The sequence below is a fragment of the Amborella trichopoda genome, chromosome 3, assembly GCF_054954075.1.
Source record: "Amborella trichopoda isolate Santa Cruz 75 chromosome 3, AtrichopodaSantaCruz75HAP2 v2.0, whole genome shotgun sequence".
In the NCBI taxonomy this organism is placed as follows: Eukaryota; Viridiplantae; Streptophyta; class Magnoliopsida; order Amborellales; family Amborellaceae; genus Amborella; species Amborella trichopoda.
The window spans coordinates 55,778,723-55,796,490 of record NC_142338.1 but is presented as its reverse complement, the minus strand read 5'-3'; the positions used below and the strand labels follow the sequence as shown (position 1 = coordinate 55,796,490).

The following is a 17,768-nucleotide window of genomic DNA, read 5'->3' as shown; positions in this document are numbered from 1 at the left end:
CAAAAAACTTTAAGTCCTAAAAATAATGAATATTGTTATCTAAATTGTCTATTTTCAAGATTTTCGAGTGTTTATAGCATTGAAGGAAAAATCGGGAGGTCTAACCAATAACTGCCTAGTTAGATGGCTGTTTCCGGTTTCGGCTGGTTTTGGTGATCGGCTGGGTATTTAAAAAAATTAAAAAAAATTTATATAAAATCCCAAAAAATAAGATATTTTGTTTGTAATGTATTTTTTAATATTTTTCATCATTATGGCATAGATTGGAAATTGTTTTGGCTTTTAATAGTTATTTTTATATTTTCCTTCTTTTTGAAAAATTTAAAAATACCCTTGGGCATAAATTGATTCTTTAAAATCCATCTTTTTCATTAATTTTAAGCTTCATTTGGATTTGGCTTGTTTAATCATTCGTTAAATATATTTTATTATTTTTTATTAGATTTTTTGTATTTTTTATTTTTTGAACAATTTTTTGACCGCTCGGTACTTGCCCGGTTAGAACGGTTGAACATGCCAGTTTACTGGTTAGGCCAGTTGAACCGCTTCGGGGCCCATGTCTAGTTAACTGATCCGATTCGATTTTTCCTATAGTAGTTTATAGATCTGGTTGATCTATATCATTTTTGGAAAATAGATTTTCAAGAGTTGCCAATATAGGAAGTACATCTAGATAAAATTTATAGGGGCATGGGAAGTACATCTAGATAAAATTTATAGGGGCACCCTACATGAATAGCATAAGGATGAGAAAATTCTAATTACCCAAAAAAAAAACACAGAAAATTCCAGTACTCGGCGGATTCTCTCAACCGAAGGGAAGTATAGAAAATGACCCTATGGACAACAAGAAATGAAAAAAATGGACGGTGATGGATAAGAGCCGGATCACCCACCTTTGGTTTCATTCGTTTGCTTTCAAATATTATATTCATTTTGGCAACAGCATCCTTCACCTCCTTCCATATTAATTGAAGAGCCTAAGGGACTTCCATCGTTCTTGCACACCATTTAATGAACCCTTAGCTATGACTTTACCTTGCTAACTTCAGAACCTGTAACAATGACTAGCTCAGGTTCATTAGCAAATACTATCCCCACTGGACCATGATAGGTCATCAATGTTATCCCATTATTGGTCCCTCAGTATGCCTCCGAGCCTAGTTCTTCATGGATTGCCCAGCGGACTGCCGTCGAACTTCAGTGTTTTTCGACCTGAGTTGCTGATTCGGATGTGGAATTAGTCGGGACAGACCCGGTTCTGGAATGGTATGGTCCCATCCTGGTTCCCCATAAAACCCCCTTTTACATTTTTTTTTTACTCTTTTAAGTTTATCTAGTATTTTCAATGCATGCATCTAATTCCAAGTTTCTTCGATACATCTAATATCTTCACCTCACACAAACCCACTTTAACACATCCTTTGTATAATTAAGTAATTTAATTTATGTGCATTCAAAAGTCCTTTCTACTCACTGAAATACCAATCTAGTTTTCTCATAGAGCTCATTTGGCTCCATATGTTTATCCTTGAAACATCTTCCATTTGGCTCTTTCCAAATCTCCCATACTTCCACTACCCCTTAATAATTATTTATAAAATTCTTCCCCCTTCTCTCACCCCTATCAATTTCCATTGTGTAAACAACGCCAAAGTTTGCATGGTCACCCTTTCTTGCACATCTAAGTTCCCTCATTACCCAACACCATGCATTTCACAGTGTAGAAAGACATGCTCTGCCGCCTCTTTACATAAACTACAAACATTAGTGAGTATTTTCCCCCTCTTCCTAAGTACAACAATTATTAATGGATTTTTCATACTGTTTTTTAATATTAATACAACCGTGGATTTTTCATACTTAGCATTTAAAATGAAGTGTCTCACCTTGTTAGGGACTGGGAGCATCCAAATATAAGCACCAAACTTGATTCACGCAATCTTCTGCTATTATTGAATAACAATGTGTAAATCACTATAAATACTTCTCTTGTACTTGGCTCCCATATCACCCTATCTTCATTTCTAGGGCGGTAATAGTGTATTTGTGGATTATAAGATATTGAGTTTTTTATTTTGTGGGATTGCATTTGTAATGAGATTTATTTTCAAAAGACAATAATTGTAACTCTATAAATATCTGATAAACCGGAGTAATCCTATGAATGAAAGACTAGTTTACCTTATATGGACATAAGCATCAAGGCCGAACTACGTATTTCTTTTATTGCAATTTTAACAGAGTATCAAAGCAGAAATCTTGAGACCTATACACAAAATCACTACAGTTAATATATTCTAGTTTTCAAAGATAGATCTACTCGCATTGATCTCCAAACATTTGTTTTTTTACAGCGTGGATGAACTAACAACAAGAGTCGGTTCTTCAGTTCTTGATTGCATTTTCCATTCCAAACTCGGCATGGAAACTGCTTAATTTAGGTGAAAAATAAACGTGGTTAAGTACTTGGCCTCCGCATTATGCATTTTCAAGCATGAAGGAAATGATGAGACAAAAGTCGGATAGTTTCCTTGCAGCATCATTTCTCTCTCTATGATAGTTTCTTTGATTAAACGCTATTCTTTTTGTAATGGGTTTTGACTTTTGAGCTAAGGGATTTTGGCTCGTTGTGGTGCATTGGCATAAATTGTTTTTAGGCACTTGTGGGGCATTAGTTTCTTATTTTGCAGCCACGGTTTTCTCTAAGAGTCATCTATTTCTAAAATCTGCAATATTGAGCATTTAAGTCACCCGCAATGTGGTCAATATTGAGCTATGCACGTTGGCGACTTCTAGAGAGAAATTGTTGTGCCCATTAGGATTTTCGGTAAGTTCTGATTGAGGCATTTTCTATTCTTTAAATCGCCATTACTACTACTCATGTCAAGTCTTCTGGTTCCCATTATCTCTTTATAATGGCATATTCATAACTGAACTCCGGCATGAAACTTACTCATGTTCCTTTGAATTGAATTAATTATCTTGTTTGGTCGAAAGTTGTCTCTCGTTCTCTCTTTGAAAATCTAAACTTTGATATATAAATAGAAAGAAAAAAGCTCTAACCAAGAATGATCCTTCGTTTGAGGAATGACAATCCAATGATAATCTTATAATGTCTCGGATCTTGAATTTCATGAAACCTAAGGGCCAGTTTGGATGTACCCAAAATTACAATATTTTCAAATAACAAGAAAAAAAGATTGAGATAACAACTTGTAACCATTTGGATAACCCATTTTATTCCCAACAAAATAGATTATGGTGCGAACCCAAATTTGCCAAAAACCGTGAGTTAAAAAAATTTGAGTTAAACTCAAATTTTTTTTTGCTTCCCTCTTCACGCCTTTCCCCCAAACCTTCCTACTCTGAGTCGCACTTACAAAAGCCTCTCTTCCACTCTAAAGCAGGTTTCACAGTTCTTTCCTTCTATCATTCTCTCTACTTCTCTCATCCTCTCTCCCACTCTCAAGCATGTCTCATAGCTCTTTTCTTCTCTCATATTCAACTATATAAATTTTTTTCGCTTCCCTCTTTGCCCCTTTCCCCCAACCTTCTCACTCTGAGTCGCACTTACAAAAGCTTCTCTCCCACTCTCCAATAGTTCTCACTACTCTTTCTTTCTCTCATCTTCAACTATACAGATCCCATCTCCCTAACTCGACTTTTTCTCTCTCTAAAAAATGAACCTTTACATCTTTCTCTCTCTAGAAAGCCACGCCGCTAATTTCATAGAGCTCTCCCTAGCATTTCGTGTCACAGAGCTCTCCTTAGCATTTCGACGGGGTTGCTAGAGAGCGGTTGTACTCCTAGATTCCCTTTTCGTTTCACAGAGCTCTCCTTAGCATTTCGACGGGTTGCTAGAAAGTGGTTGTACTCCTAGATTCCCTTCTCTTACTCTCTTTAGAAATAAAAATTCAGTGTTTTTGCTCAATATCTCTAAGAACCGTGATTCTTCAGGTCTTGAGAGTGGACTTTTTCTTTGTAACATACAGTTTCTCTATATTTAATGGAGTGGTTTTCTGAGTATGTAGAGGGAGATGTTTTACCACTTCAAAACATTTGCTAAGAGTTCTCTATATTTAATTAACTTCTCCCTGCTCCTGCTTTTTGGGTTATTCTTAGGGTTCTTCTCTTTATCTGTGTCTTGTACATTTATAGGAATAAACTGCAGATTTAGAGAGAGAGGAATCAATATAATTAAATTTTGAAATTGTATAAATTGGGTGTGAGATTTCTTATTGATTTCTTTAAAATAGTAGAGGTACGGCAGGCATGCTTCCTTCAAAGACTGGCAAATCGATAAAAAATCAAGAACTTTTATCTGCTCCCGGAAGTTGAAACCACCCACGGCAAACCGTTCCCCATTAATTGAGTAGACCGCGTCATGCCACTTGTTCTTTTGATAAGAAGTCTTTCTTATAAAAATTGTTTCTCATATTTTAATAGACATCCAAACAATCTACCAACATAATAAATAAAACGATAATGTTTTTCAATTGAGGAGAAAAAAATTGCACTGTTTTTCAATGTGAATATTTTTTTCTTTGACAATCCAAACTTGGCCTAAGCTTTCAGAAAGAATGTAAAATAATTATGAAACTCCGTTGAGAAAATGTATGGCCAACAAAATAATGTGGCTCGGATTTTCCAATTAAAACAAGAGATTTCTCAATCCAAACAAGGGAATAAAATAATTATTGAATATCTTGACACTCTCAAGAATATATAGGATGAGTTGGGAATGTAGTCACCCTCAGGTGTTCAAAAAATCAAACCGAAACTGTTAGCCAGACATGGGGGCAGAAGCGGTTCAACTGGCCTAATCAGGCATGTCTCAGGTTGTCAAAAAAGTGTTAAAAAATAAAAAAAAATACAAAAAAAATCTAATGAACTATGAAAAATATATTTAAAGCATGATTAAGCAAATAAAATCCAAATGAATTTGACAATTATTGAAAAAATGGATTCTAAAGAATCGATTTGTGCCCAAGGGTATTTTTAAAATTTTTTTAAAAGATATATTAATGGCTAAAAACAATTTCCAATCTTTGTTAAAACGATGGAAACATTAAAAAATGCATTACAAACAAAATCTCTTATTTTTTTATGAGATTTATATAATTTTTTTGATTTTTTAAAAATTCCTGTTCGGTTCACCAAAACTGGTCGAAACCAGTACCGGCTTAGAATTTGAACCACCTATTTTTTCCTACACTGTCCACAACTACTAATTTGCCAATCCTGCAAAAAATGTACTACGCAAGACAAAATACTTCCATTTTTGGCTGGGCTAAAGAATAAATATGAATCCATCAAGAGTCAAATCTTAATAACTGTGGATTTGGCCTCATTTAGCAATATTTGTGTTACTATTCAATGTGAGGAAACTAGAAAGAAAATCATGAGCTTTGATTTCAAAACCTCTAAAAGAAAGAATTGAGAAATCTAACCTACTTACAAATAATGAAAGTATGAAACTAGAAAATATCAAGATAACGGTAGAAGTAGAGGCCCTAACAATGGCTATGGTTGCAACTACAAGTGAATTGATATGCTGAAATTACTACTGCAAAATATGGGTTCCAAATGGCTAATCCAATGGAGATGTTATGTGATAATCAAACAGTTATGCATATAGCCTCCAATCTAGTCTTTCATGAAAGAACTAAGCACATAGAAGTGATTGTCACTTTGCGAGAGAAAATATTCAATAAAAAATTATTAGTACTCCTTATGTTCAAAGTAAAGACCAATTTGCGGACATGTTTACCTAAACTATTGCCAAAAAAAAAAAAAAAAAAATCCATCAGATATTATTCAAGTTGGGCTCCATTGATATCTAGCCGCTAATTTGAGGGGGAATGTTGATGGTTATAGCAACCAAATATTAAGTTTTTTATTTTGTGGATTACAAGCTATTAAATTTCCTATTTTGTAGGCTTACATTTGTATTGAGAGCTATTTTCAAAAGACAAAAATTTTAACTATAAATATTTGGTAAATGAGAGCAATCCCTATGAATGAAAGACTGGTTTACCGTCCATAGATATAGACATTATTACCGAACCACATACCGTGTTGATCTCTTTCTCTCTCTCTTCTCTGCTCATTTTCTTTTATTGTAATTTCAACATTGTGCTATTACAATGTGTAAATCACAGTAAATACTTCTCTTGTACTTGGCTCCCACAGCACCCTATCTTCATTTCTAGGGCAGTAACAGTGTGTTTGTAATAACTTTACGCATCTTACATATTGATCTACCACTTTTCGGAGCGCCAACTATAATGGCATTGAGTATGCCATGTCTTCCCTCCTATACTGACAGGAAAACGTTTATATAAGATGTCATTCTTACACTATCGAAATAAGGCAATCTTCAAAAACTCACTCAAAAAGGCCATTTCGACATTAAAAAACTCTTGAATTGATCATCTCGACCTCAAGATATATGATTGTCGAAAGAAAAAAAACAAAAATTTTAAATATTGTATGTTGTAATATATTATTTGGACTGTTTCCAATACTTCTAAGTGCTTGTAAATCAATTGGATCTGCACTATTTTTTAAGGTTTAAATCTCACAATTAGATATAAAAATAGATTTGCATACTATCATAAGGATTGCTTACGGTTGAACCACATCGCTTTAATTGTTAAAAGCACCAACCTTATATAAACCTTACCCTTTCTTAAATCTTCACTCTTGGATTTCAACTTTTCTAATAGCTTAGGAAATTGAATTTTAAGACGTCAATTTCTATACTCCACATCACTTACAAATATTCTCATATTCCTCAACAATATTTTCCTACATGATAAAAGTCCCTTTCCACACCTGAGGTATATTCTTATTTATTTATTTTAATGTTAACAAATACAACTAAACTATTCTCTATATCAAGAACAATTGTTTCATGTGGGCTGGACCACATTTCTACAATATGCGGTCTAGAGGTATGAAGCAACAATTTTTAAGATAGATGCAAATAGGTGGTCCATCTAAAAACAATTATAACTCACAAACCAAATATTTTCTTAATATGATAGTTATTTTTAATTTTCAAATTTTATTTATTTTTTCATATTCATGATCTATATTTTTTAAAAATTAGAATCAAATTATATTTTAAAAAAACATATTTATTGCCAAGCCCACATTTTTACCTGTACGGGCTTTGACCATATGCTAACCCCTTCCCTCTATCAATTCCATAATTTTTTTCCTAAAATAACTCTCCACATTGGCTTTATGAGTTGCATGCCTCCACCGCCGTTTTGTTAACAAGAGATTATTCATTATCTTTAATCTTTTACGAACTCCCACTAATATCAGTATCATCATCCGAGGCCTTATCTCCCTCTCTAACATCTGCGGTGTTTTTATATGTGTGCAAGAGAGAGAGAGAGAGCACAAGAGATGTAAGGAGGAATAGAGCACCGACAGAGAGAGAAAGAGCAGGACAAAAAATCAGTCTCACCCTGCAATCACGCATGCTAAGACGTTTCCTTCAACTGCATCATGCAAATTCGCCAATAAATGAATGTCTGACTCGTAATCAGCATCATTTTTTACTAAGAGAGGCCTGAGCTTGACGGTTTGTATTCAAGGTTGTCTCTCTAAAGATGATATGTTAGTTCCATAATAAGTTCTTCACTGTGAAACAAAAGCTTTTTTTTTTTTTTCTAACGTCCGGGGAAACCACTACGCAGTGTTGTTTGAAAATCTAACTCCCTGAAAGAGTCCGAATAACCGGTAAACCTACCGCTTCAACTGGCCTAACGGAGTAGACTTCGGCGGGTCCAAAAAGTATTAAAAAAAAAATCAAAAAATTATAAAAAATATATTTAATATATGATTAAACAGAGAAAAAAAATAGATTTTTAAAGAGATTTATTTGTGCCAAGGATATTTTCAAAATTTTCTAAAAAAAATAGAAAATTTTGAAAATAAGTATTTAATGCCAAAACGCTGTGCAATTTTGGCCAAAATGATAAAAAAATACATATTACGAACAAATATTTTATTTTTTTAGGTTTTATATATGTTTTAAATACGCATTAAAACCGGCCAAAAACAAATAAGCTAGTACTCCAGTTTGATTGGCCGGTTCCGAATTGGACCAGCCGAGTTTGGAAACACTGGTGGTCTGGTAAGGGAAGAAATCAGACAACGAATGGCATGGTCATTAATCCAACGCAGACTCCGAGCGGAAGAATACACATTTCTAGGAAGGTCACGATGTATATAACTCACCCCCGTAATCCAGGAAGTTTTCCACACGGAGCGAAGAGAGCGAAAGGTACCTGAAAATCAGAACCATAACTAGATTGAGAGAGAGATCAGTGACCTGCTGTACACTTTGACCAGAGAGAAACTAAGCATGAGAGTGCGGAGTCCAGCTCATCAAATTGCATTTAAAGAAGAAAAAGAAGGAAAGGAAATAAAAGCAAACGGGTTGCAAAAGTCTTGTGTGTTCTCAACTCAAAATAACCGTTTGGCAAAAATTACATAATCTCCTCCCTACATTAAAAAGGTAATTTTATCATCATTTTATATTTTTTTCAATTAATTAGAGTCGGCTACATAAATCTTGATTTTCCTGCTCTATTAAAGGTCATCCTAAGTGAAGGTCATAAGTTTGTTGGGTTTGGTGATAGCTAAATTACCGTACCCATATTTTCTTCTAAAGATTAGGATATTATGTGAATTAGAAATTTGACTTTATTGAAAAGCAAAAAAGTGATATCTTTATAAGAGAGTAAATGAGGACATAATATCCATCGTTTTGAAGGTCACCCATTTGGAGGTTATGGGAATGGATCTCCAAGAGAGAGACATGACCTCAGAGAGGGATGCGGTATTTCTATGAGTTTTGAGTTGGTTAACTTCCACTTCTAGAGAAAAAAAATCTCTATGTTGCTCTCGATATAATCTTTCCAGTAGTGGTATTGCGGTGAGAAAGAGGATGTTGATCGACGGTGTTGCTCGGTCGGGAGAACGGGTTTAGAAAGGAAGATCGGTGATGGTTTTTTACCGATGTTTAAAGATAGGTATTATCTGTTATAACCCAAAACTGTAATATTCATTGTGATAATGGATTTCTAGTTGCCGAGGCCGTGGATGTAGCCCTACGGGGTGAACGACGTAAATCGTGTGTTGTTGTGGTATATTTTTTATGTTTGATTTATTTCTCTCACTTGATGTATAGTTATATTCATCTATATCGTGTTTAGCCAATCATGTACACAATCTTGGGTAGGATCCCGGCATTTGAGATTCCCGGTTCCGCAAGCTAGGAGTTCACTAGAACCCTACAAAGTCCCCATATCTTTTCGGACTACTTCCAACTACATCCTTTTGGGCTTACCCCTTGCTCTTTTTAGTCATTCTACTTGAACTAATTCGCACTTTCTAACAGGTGTTATACTTATTGGCGCCATACGTGGCCAGCCCACCTAAATCTACTCTCTCTCATTTTATCACCTATTGATGCCACGTTTAAATTATCTCAAATAGATTCATTACGAAATCTATGTCTTCATATCTTGCCACTCATCCATCTCTATGCCTTGCCCTTATTTCCATTATATCTGCATCTCCATCTTCTCTCTCCCTCTTTCTTGCGATCTCTAATTTTCCTCTCCAACATCGCTCCAATTGGGGCATGGAACCGAAAAAACCACACTAAACCTGAGGTTATAGAGAAAGATTGAACTTGATGCGGCCTGCAAGATGCTTTCTATTGAAAGAGTGAATTGGGAGAAAATAGGTATGGAGAGACCTATGGAAAATGGGGTCTGAAAAACCCAATCGAGAGTTTTCTACTCAAAACAAAAAACCAATAAACACCATAGGCCAAAAGTTTTAGTAGTATAGGATCGAGATTTATGCAATGTATCTAGCCCGGAGATGCATCCCATGTACAAAGGAACTTGGTCCCAACAATCATGACATCCTGATCCCATTTTATAAGGGTTGTTTTTCCCACTTCTTATGGCATATGTATCCTCAAATACCTAGGGACTTCTATCCATATAAATTGGGTTCCTCGATTCACAAACACAAAGGACTACAGTCCTAATACTCATAAAAACTAGATCCAATTGCGCAATGAAGGGTTCTCTCTTCCCAACATTCTGTAGTCCACAATTTATATATAACAATCTACATACCTTAATTCTTGATATTTGGGATCACCACGTGACATAGATGGAGATCCATAAAATCGGGATTGAATCGGGGGATCGAGATCCCAACTTGATAGCGATCAAGATCTATAAATAGAGGGATTCAGCTCACTCATTAGGGGGATCCAGATATGTACGAATAAGGATTGAGATTCTTGAAAAAAAGGTTCAAGCCCCCTCAAAAAAAAGAAAAAAGAAAAAAAGGCTATGGCTGAGATCCCTACTTTGGAGCGTGGGATCTGGATTCCGATGCTGGAACCATACACTTAGTGGCGCTCCTAGTAACTAAGAGGTTGACACCTCAAATTGTAGAATAAGGTGCACCTCAAAAATCCATCGAAAAAAACTATTTTAACATTGGAAAACTATCCACTTGATTATCTCGATATCAAGATATATGGATATGGACAAAAGACATTTCAAGTCCTAAACATAGTTAATCTTGCTACATATTATCTTAGACCGTTCATTTTTTAGATTTTCACTTGTTTATAGCTATGCTTGATTTGTACAATTTTTGGAGTTTAGTATTTTACAATGACAAAAGTTTATATAAGTATGAAGCTCTAACAATCAAATTAGAGCCCACCTCAAAAATTCCACCAGAAGAGGTTGTTTTGATGCTCAAACATCATAAATTGACCATCTCAACCTCAAGATGCATGGACATGAGTTAAAAATAAATTTTAAATTTTAGAAATAGTGCATCTTGTATTACATTTTTTGACAGTCAATTTTCAAGATTTTCATAGGTCTACTCGATCTACATTATTTTTTAAACTTTAAATTTTATAATTAGCGATGAAAATATATTTTAAAGCTGTAGGAAAGATTTCCAGTTTTGAATCTACATGACACTGCTTTACTTTGATTGTTTAGAAGATAATACAGCTTTTTTTTTTAAGAAAGAAGTCTTAATATCCTCCATTTAGTCTACTTCATCCTTGAACTATAATAATTGGCCTCAAAACCGTCATCAATGTTAAGAAATGACTGTTTCAACAGTTCAATTAATGATCACCAATGTTTCACTTCATATCAGGTCAGAAATAATTACTAATAAAAAATAAAATCACACCCCGCCACTCATTAAACCCTGTTGAAAAACCTCAAAAAATAGCAGGTTCAATAAAGGAAAGCTTCTAGCTTTAGAAGGCAGAAGACTATTGCCCTATATGTCTTTTATCTCTCTAGCTTCTAGGTTTAGAAGGCAGAAGACTATTGCCCTACTTTTACGCTCCAACACACACTCTCTCTCTCTAGCCTCCTCTCCATTGAACCTTCTCCAGCTCTCTTCACTCTCTCACTCCACTTTGTAAGTTCATCCCCATCACCCAATATGAACTTTCTCTATCGAACCCAACAATCTCTGTTCCCTACAAAGGTTGCATGTTCATCCAAGCAAATTTTCTTAAGGGAAGCGCCGCAGGATTTGGATGGGAAAACAGCTATGTTGTCACATTCGGTTAGAAGGTTTTTTTTTTTTTTTTTTGGGTTTGGTGAGAAAAATTAAGCTACTCGATGTTTTGACCGATTTAGGGGAAGGCATAAGATTTTTTTAAAAATTAAATATAAATAAATTAAATATTAAAATATAAAAAAAATAAAAAAATACTTGTATATATATATATATATATATATGTCATATTTCTTTGCTTAGGTCAAAAAAACCGAAGTTTAGAGCGAATCAGCCCGAAACAGACCCGCATACGACCGAAGCGGTTGAAATCTGACCGACGCGCTAGCATGAGGCTTTGCTTCACATGGGTCTAGGGCTTGGGCCAAAGCTAAGCGAATTTGAGAGCGTTCATAGAGAGAGATTACATGGTAGAAAGAGTGATTCTGGTCTTTGAGGGGCATTTTCGTCACAAACGACATTGTAAAATGGTTGAGGGCAAGAAAATAGGTGCGAAGGGAATATGGTTTGAAGAGGTGGCCATATTTGATTGGGGGACGGACCTAATGGGTCCCCATCGCACTGTAGTTGCTAATTTGGTCCAGCAGTTCCTCATGAAAAAAAAAAACACATTATTCGTGCTCCATTTGAGCCCCGCGCATGTTTCTCCCTCCAGTACATTCAATCTCTCTCTCTCTCTCTCTCTCTCTGTATGCAAAAAGCACATTATACATGCACCGTTTGAGTCCCTTGTATGTTTCTCTCCAAATCACTCTCTCTCTCTCTAGCATTTGAATCAAGTACAGAAGAGAATCTCTCTCTGCACACATCATCTGACGAAGAGTTCATACATATACATCTGATCAATACCAGGTTTCTCCCTCTCCTCTCACTCTCTCTCTCTCTCTCTCTCTCTCTCTCTGAAGAGGGCCATTTGATAGCAACCCCACCATTTGCTTCCCATACTTCTCTTGCACGGGTCTGTTCTCTCTCCAACTTCTAAATCCTGTACTCCATCTAACCCATCTTCAAGTTTTCACCGTTCCAAGCAACACCATAGCCTGATCACTTCTCCTTCTTTGATTTTTTTTGCAGGCAAGTAAGAAAGAAGAAATGGGGAGAGGCAAGATAGAGATAAAGAGGATAGAGGACCGAACGAATAGACAGGTGACCTTCTCAAAGCGAAGGACTGGACTTTTAAAGAAGGCGCATGAGCTCTCCATTCTTTGTGACGCTCAGCTTGGGCTAATCGTATTCTCGAGCTCGGGTAAGATGTATGAGTACTCGAACCCACCTTCGAGGTCAGTGTTCCTTCCTTTCACCTCAACCCACTAATTTTCATCAGTTGAAATTAGCTATTACGAAAGAATTGGTCTATTAATTGAGTAATGTATCTTATTTCTGTCTGTTCTTTATATAGTTTCTGTCCCAAAATCTTATCAGTTGATTTTACAACAAGAACGTGTAAATTTTTGGTGGAAAATGAAGGATGGTTTCTATTTGCTGGATCCATGTCGTAGAACTTCACTGCCGTCCTTTTGGTTTCTATTCATTTTCCTCGTTCCCTGTGTTTTGAGTTTTTCTCTACATTTTCATACTTGGCATAAGAAAAGTAGTTGGCTTTTGTTCGATCGAAAGTTAGATCTGCATCTGCTGATTGGTGTCTAAGATGTGGTCTCTCTCTCACACACATATATATTCTCCTAGAACAAAAAACTAGGGTTTTCTTCTGTGTAAATCCAATATTATGCTCTCTATACAAATCACTAGCTTGATGTTTGCACTAGAAGACGAGAGAAGTTCCCAAATGGAAGAACACAATATCAAGAAAATTTGTTAGATAATCTATCAATATACATGATATCTAGAAGGAGAATTGTTTGGTGAGTCCAAGCCCGCACCCGTTACTACGCGGGCTTGGAGTTCTAGATCTACACCGTAAATATTTTCTTTTCTTTAACAATTTGCTGCTAGCATTTCATAATTCAAGTAAAAGAACAAACCCAAACCATTTAATTGGCATTAAATATTGTTCCGTTTGAGAGCAAAACGTGTGTTTGTAGTAGAATCGATGCACACTTCAGATTTGCTAGAAATATATGATTTTTCATATAAACTATGGAATATTTTCTAGTGAAAAATGAGTAGGAATTTTGATTTTTCATTTGTGCGATCAAACTAGTATGGATATCTCAGCCATTAATCATCTTTAATGCACTAAATCACATCTTCTTATGATTCTCATTGATGGATTTTAGTTCATATTTTATAGGAAAAATGAAATCCAATTTACGATTGATAAAAAAAAAAATAAAGGCCATGCTTTCTTTACTTTAAAGTGTCATTAACCGTCATTAGTGAAAATATTAAAGGAAATTTACTAAAACCACACAACCCCCCCCCCCCCCCCCCCCCCCCCCCCCCCCCGGCTCCCCCAAAGGTTAGATGTTCTCTTCATGATGCCCCTATTGAAAACTCTCACCCATTACCCCAGCATACTTTTTTTTTCTAACTTATGCTCAGGGTATTTTTTAGCTTTAGTTATGACAAAAATATCATTGTTTCTCGCTCTCGTTTCTCATTTCTCTCTCTCTAGGCCTACATTCCCATTCATATTCATATATTCTATGATATTTTAATGTTGATACATATTAGAAACTATTGTCAACTATGTCAATTATAACTTTTAAGATATGTAATTAGGGATTCTATACGTTGGCTCTCATTCATTAGTTAGTTCTCTCTCTACAGACACAATGGGTTAAGGATCTATTTAGAGTGAAAAAATGGGAAAGAGAGAAACAAACAAATTCATTTATAGTTTTAGAAACAAATGAACAAATCTAGTCATGCTTTTAGAGAGAGAGAAACCAACAAACTTATTCATATTTTTAAATAGAGAGAGTTTTAGAGATAGAAACCAACAAACCCATTTATGTTTTCTAAGAGAGGAAGAGATAAACATGAATGAAATGCAGGTTTAGTGAGAAAAACCTAGAAAGAGAGAGAATTATGAATTTTTATATTGAATTTTCTAAGAGTCACATTTTCATCACAAACATAGCTGAAAAGTCCTTAGGTGAAATGGGAAAAAGGGGCTTTTCAACGGCAGCGTTTTGTGAGAACATACAAACCTAGGGGTGTTTTAGTAATTTTTTCATATATATGTACTGCATGATTTTGCTAAAATGCATGTAACTACAGGAAAGCTTTAGGATACAATAACTAATCTTTTGGGCACTGATCAGTGAAATTCCCAAAGAAAAAAGGTAAAAAACTGGAAAGGAAAAATGAAAGATTGATTCCTCTTTAATTTTCTCACTAGCTACTGAATGCTCTAAGATGTTACGTAAACATGCGATGCACACAAATAACTTTCCTCCCATACTTACCATGTTGTCTAAATATCTATGCAGTGAACTATACTCCTATAAAATGGCTAAAGTTCAGTATATCGAAAAAGACCAACCTTAGTATATCTCAGTGAAAAATCTTGGGAATAGTGTGAGTAATGAATATAAATTTCAAAGTCCAGCATCACATTTGTTTAGAAGAAAGTAACATTTTAGTCTCAAATCCATTTATGAGGTTTTAATTTTAGTATTTTGAAGATGGCCACAAACTTATGAACATTTCTTGACCATGTTGCAGCATGTCAAGCATCATAGAGAGGTACCAAGGAATGTCAAGCTCTTATATCCCAGAGTACCCTAATGTGTACAATGATGAGGTACTATAATCATCCCCAAAATATGACTAATAACTATACAAACATATAGATAATAAAATCATTTTTTTTTTATATGAGTTACAATCATTATTAACCATTAGATGTGTAATCAGATCGTTAGGAGTGTATCTTTGATTGAGCACAAAGTCTAAAATAATTTTCTTGAACTATGTGACACAGTTCAAGCTATCAAATTTTACATTCGATGGATAAGGATGATTTTGACTTCTTTGTTCCTAAAGTGAAATAGTTGTATATATACACATAGGTTTTGTAACAAAACCATACATTGCCCCCATGAAACCAGACATTCCTTAAAACAAATTCTTCTCTCCTCAGAACTTGCAGAGAATGTGTTGGGACATGAGGGCATTAAAGTTAGAGAATGACAGGCTTGAGGCGAACCTCAAGACCCTAAGAGCTGAAGACTTATCAAACCTAGATAGTGATCAGTTACAACAAGTAGAGGAACAACTTGAATGCTCCTTGTCTAGAGTTCGTGCAGAAAGGGTAACATTTCTTCCAATTTTCTATCCTCATGCATCTTATGATTTATTTACCATGGTTTTTTCTGTTCTGTGTATTGAATACTTTGTTATTTTTTGTAATTTTGTGTATTGAATACTTTGTTTCTTTTTGTAATGAACACTTGGTTCTTATGGTGGGTGTCTCACAGAAACAACTACTAAAGCAGCAAATGGAGAGCCAACATAAAAAGGTATGAATAAGTATCATTCTCAATCTTGCAAAATGTAGGAATTTAACCTTTTTTTTAAAAAAAAAAATGGGATATTTACTTGGTTTTCATTTTTTGAAACAGGGGCGCCAATTGGTTGATGAGAACAACTACATATCGTCTCTTGTATTTGCCCTAACTTTAACCTAGATTTAGCTGTTGGGGTGTCGCAGTGATCAATAAATAATAGGAGTTTTTTATTGTTTATTGTTTTGTTTTATATTTATATCTTGGGTTTTCTATGACATTGTGTTGTATAGATAAGGGCGCATGAAGCAAGGAGGGAGCATTATCCGGCATTGTTCCATCAGCTTGGGAGCTTCTACGAACATGGAGGTGAATCATCACAAATTCCAATCAATTTCACTCCTCACCAACATGAATTTCGCTTGCAGCCCACACAGCCAAATTTGCAAGAGGCTTGCATCCAACACCTTGGTTTGAACTTATGGTACTCTCTCTCTCTCTCTCTCTCTAACCTACTATCCCCAAATGCATAATGTCATTTTGATCATGTGAATTATGTGCAACCAGAGGCTTGAGGAGGTGAGGAACACAAAAGAAGGACTACAGTATGCTCTTGATGGAGTGATTTGATGAAATTCAAAATTGTAGGATTAGAGTATACTCTTGATGGAGTGTTTTGATGTAATTAGATGAAATTCCAAAAGGTAGGATCACAGTATGCTCTGGATGGAGTGATTTGATGAAATACGCTTTAAAAAGGATGTCAGTGGATGATTTATAAAGAAGGAAGGAAAATAGAGAGGTGATATTCTTAAGCCTATGCATGTGTGATATGGTTTTTGAAATAAGTTTGTATAAGGGTGAGGCCCTAAACAATCAAATTAAGGCACACCTCAAAATTTTACTAGAAAAAATTGTTTCGATGCTAAAAAACTCTCAATTGATCATCTCGACTTAAGACGTATCGATATTAGAAAAGTAGATTCCATGACTTGAAAATAGTGCATATTGTAATGTATTATCTAGACCATCAATTTTTTAGATTATCAACTGTTCATAGATCTATTCGATCTACACTATTTTTTACCATTTAAAATTTATAATTAGATATGAAAAAAAACTTTCAAGCCATTACAAAGATATCTGATACTAAAACAAGAGACTTCGGCACTATTTGAATGTGTGCCTTACTTTGATTGGTTAGAGCTTCAGCTTTATACAAACCCCAACTATGTTTTATTGAGTCACGCAAAAAATGAGGAAGGGCCTCACATGTGGTAGGAATAGAACTCAAGTCGTATCTTTTTTACCTTGACCACCTATGCCTTAGGATATTCGTTGCATACGCAATATTTTACTCATTTCGCATCCAGAAAATGACCCTTGATCACTACGAATGAATGAAAAACATATTATCATAGATATGGGCATAGGGAGAAACCAAATCCTCCTAAACTTAATTAAAGAGAAGTTCACATACCAACTGGATTAGATTTACATAGTTACCCTTTGATCTATATTTTTTGAAACTTTAAGGCAAGATTTTTTTTGTGTTTTCTTTCTTTATTTTTCAGTTTTGACTTTTATTCAATGTCCATAGTTACCCTTTGATCTATATTTTTTGAAACTTTAAGGCAATATTTTTTTTTGTATTTTTTTTTCTTTATTTTTCAGTTTTGCCTTGTATTTGATGTTGCAAGCATGAGACGGCGATATTTTTTTATTAATCCAATGCGTAGAAAAATA

General features: G+C 34.9%; 1 protein-coding gene and 1 long non-coding RNA gene across 3 annotated transcripts; both read left to right on the top strand.

Annotated features, from left to right (window-relative positions):
* The first annotated feature begins 1,005 nt into the window (after positions 1 to 1,005).
* Positions 1,006 to 2,709, top strand: LOC148782982 (uncharacterized). Its single transcript, XR_016052208.1, has 2 exons — positions 1,006 to 1,269; positions 2,358 to 2,709. It is a non-coding gene; the product is annotated as an uncharacterized LOC148782982 (long non-coding RNA).
* A 9,075-nt stretch (positions 2,710 to 11,784) lies between these two features.
* LOC18429471 (MADS-box protein GGM13) lies at positions 11,785 to 16,840 on the top strand. 2 transcript variants are annotated; one of them, XM_020664517.2, is made up of 8 exons: positions 11,785 to 12,568; positions 12,685 to 12,890; positions 15,241 to 15,319; positions 15,659 to 15,829; positions 15,996 to 16,037; positions 16,140 to 16,181; positions 16,316 to 16,506; positions 16,590 to 16,840. In XM_020664517.2, coding segments are annotated over exons 1-8 (957 nt in total). In that variant the 5' UTR covers positions 11,785 to 12,343; the 3' UTR covers positions 16,591 to 16,840. The 2 variants fall into 2 exon arrangements, with proteins under 2 accessions (XP_020520176.2, XP_020520175.1); XM_020664516.2 differs by having other exon boundaries at positions 12,374 to 12,462.
* Positions 16,841 to 17,768: the final 928 nt, after the last annotated feature.

Coding starts and splice junctions, on each gene's coding strand:
- LOC18429471 (XM_020664517.2), top strand. CDS start 12,344: ATGTTTCTCTCCAAATCACTCTCTCTCTCTCTAGCATTTGAATCAAGT. Junction 12,891..15,240: donor TACTCGAACCCACCTTCGAG/GTCAGTGTTCCT, acceptor ACCATGTTGCAG/CATGTCAAGCATCATAGAGA. Junction 16,182..16,315: donor ACAACTACATATCGTCTCTT/GTATTTGCCCTA, acceptor TGTGTTGTATAG/ATAAGGGCGCATGAAGCAAG.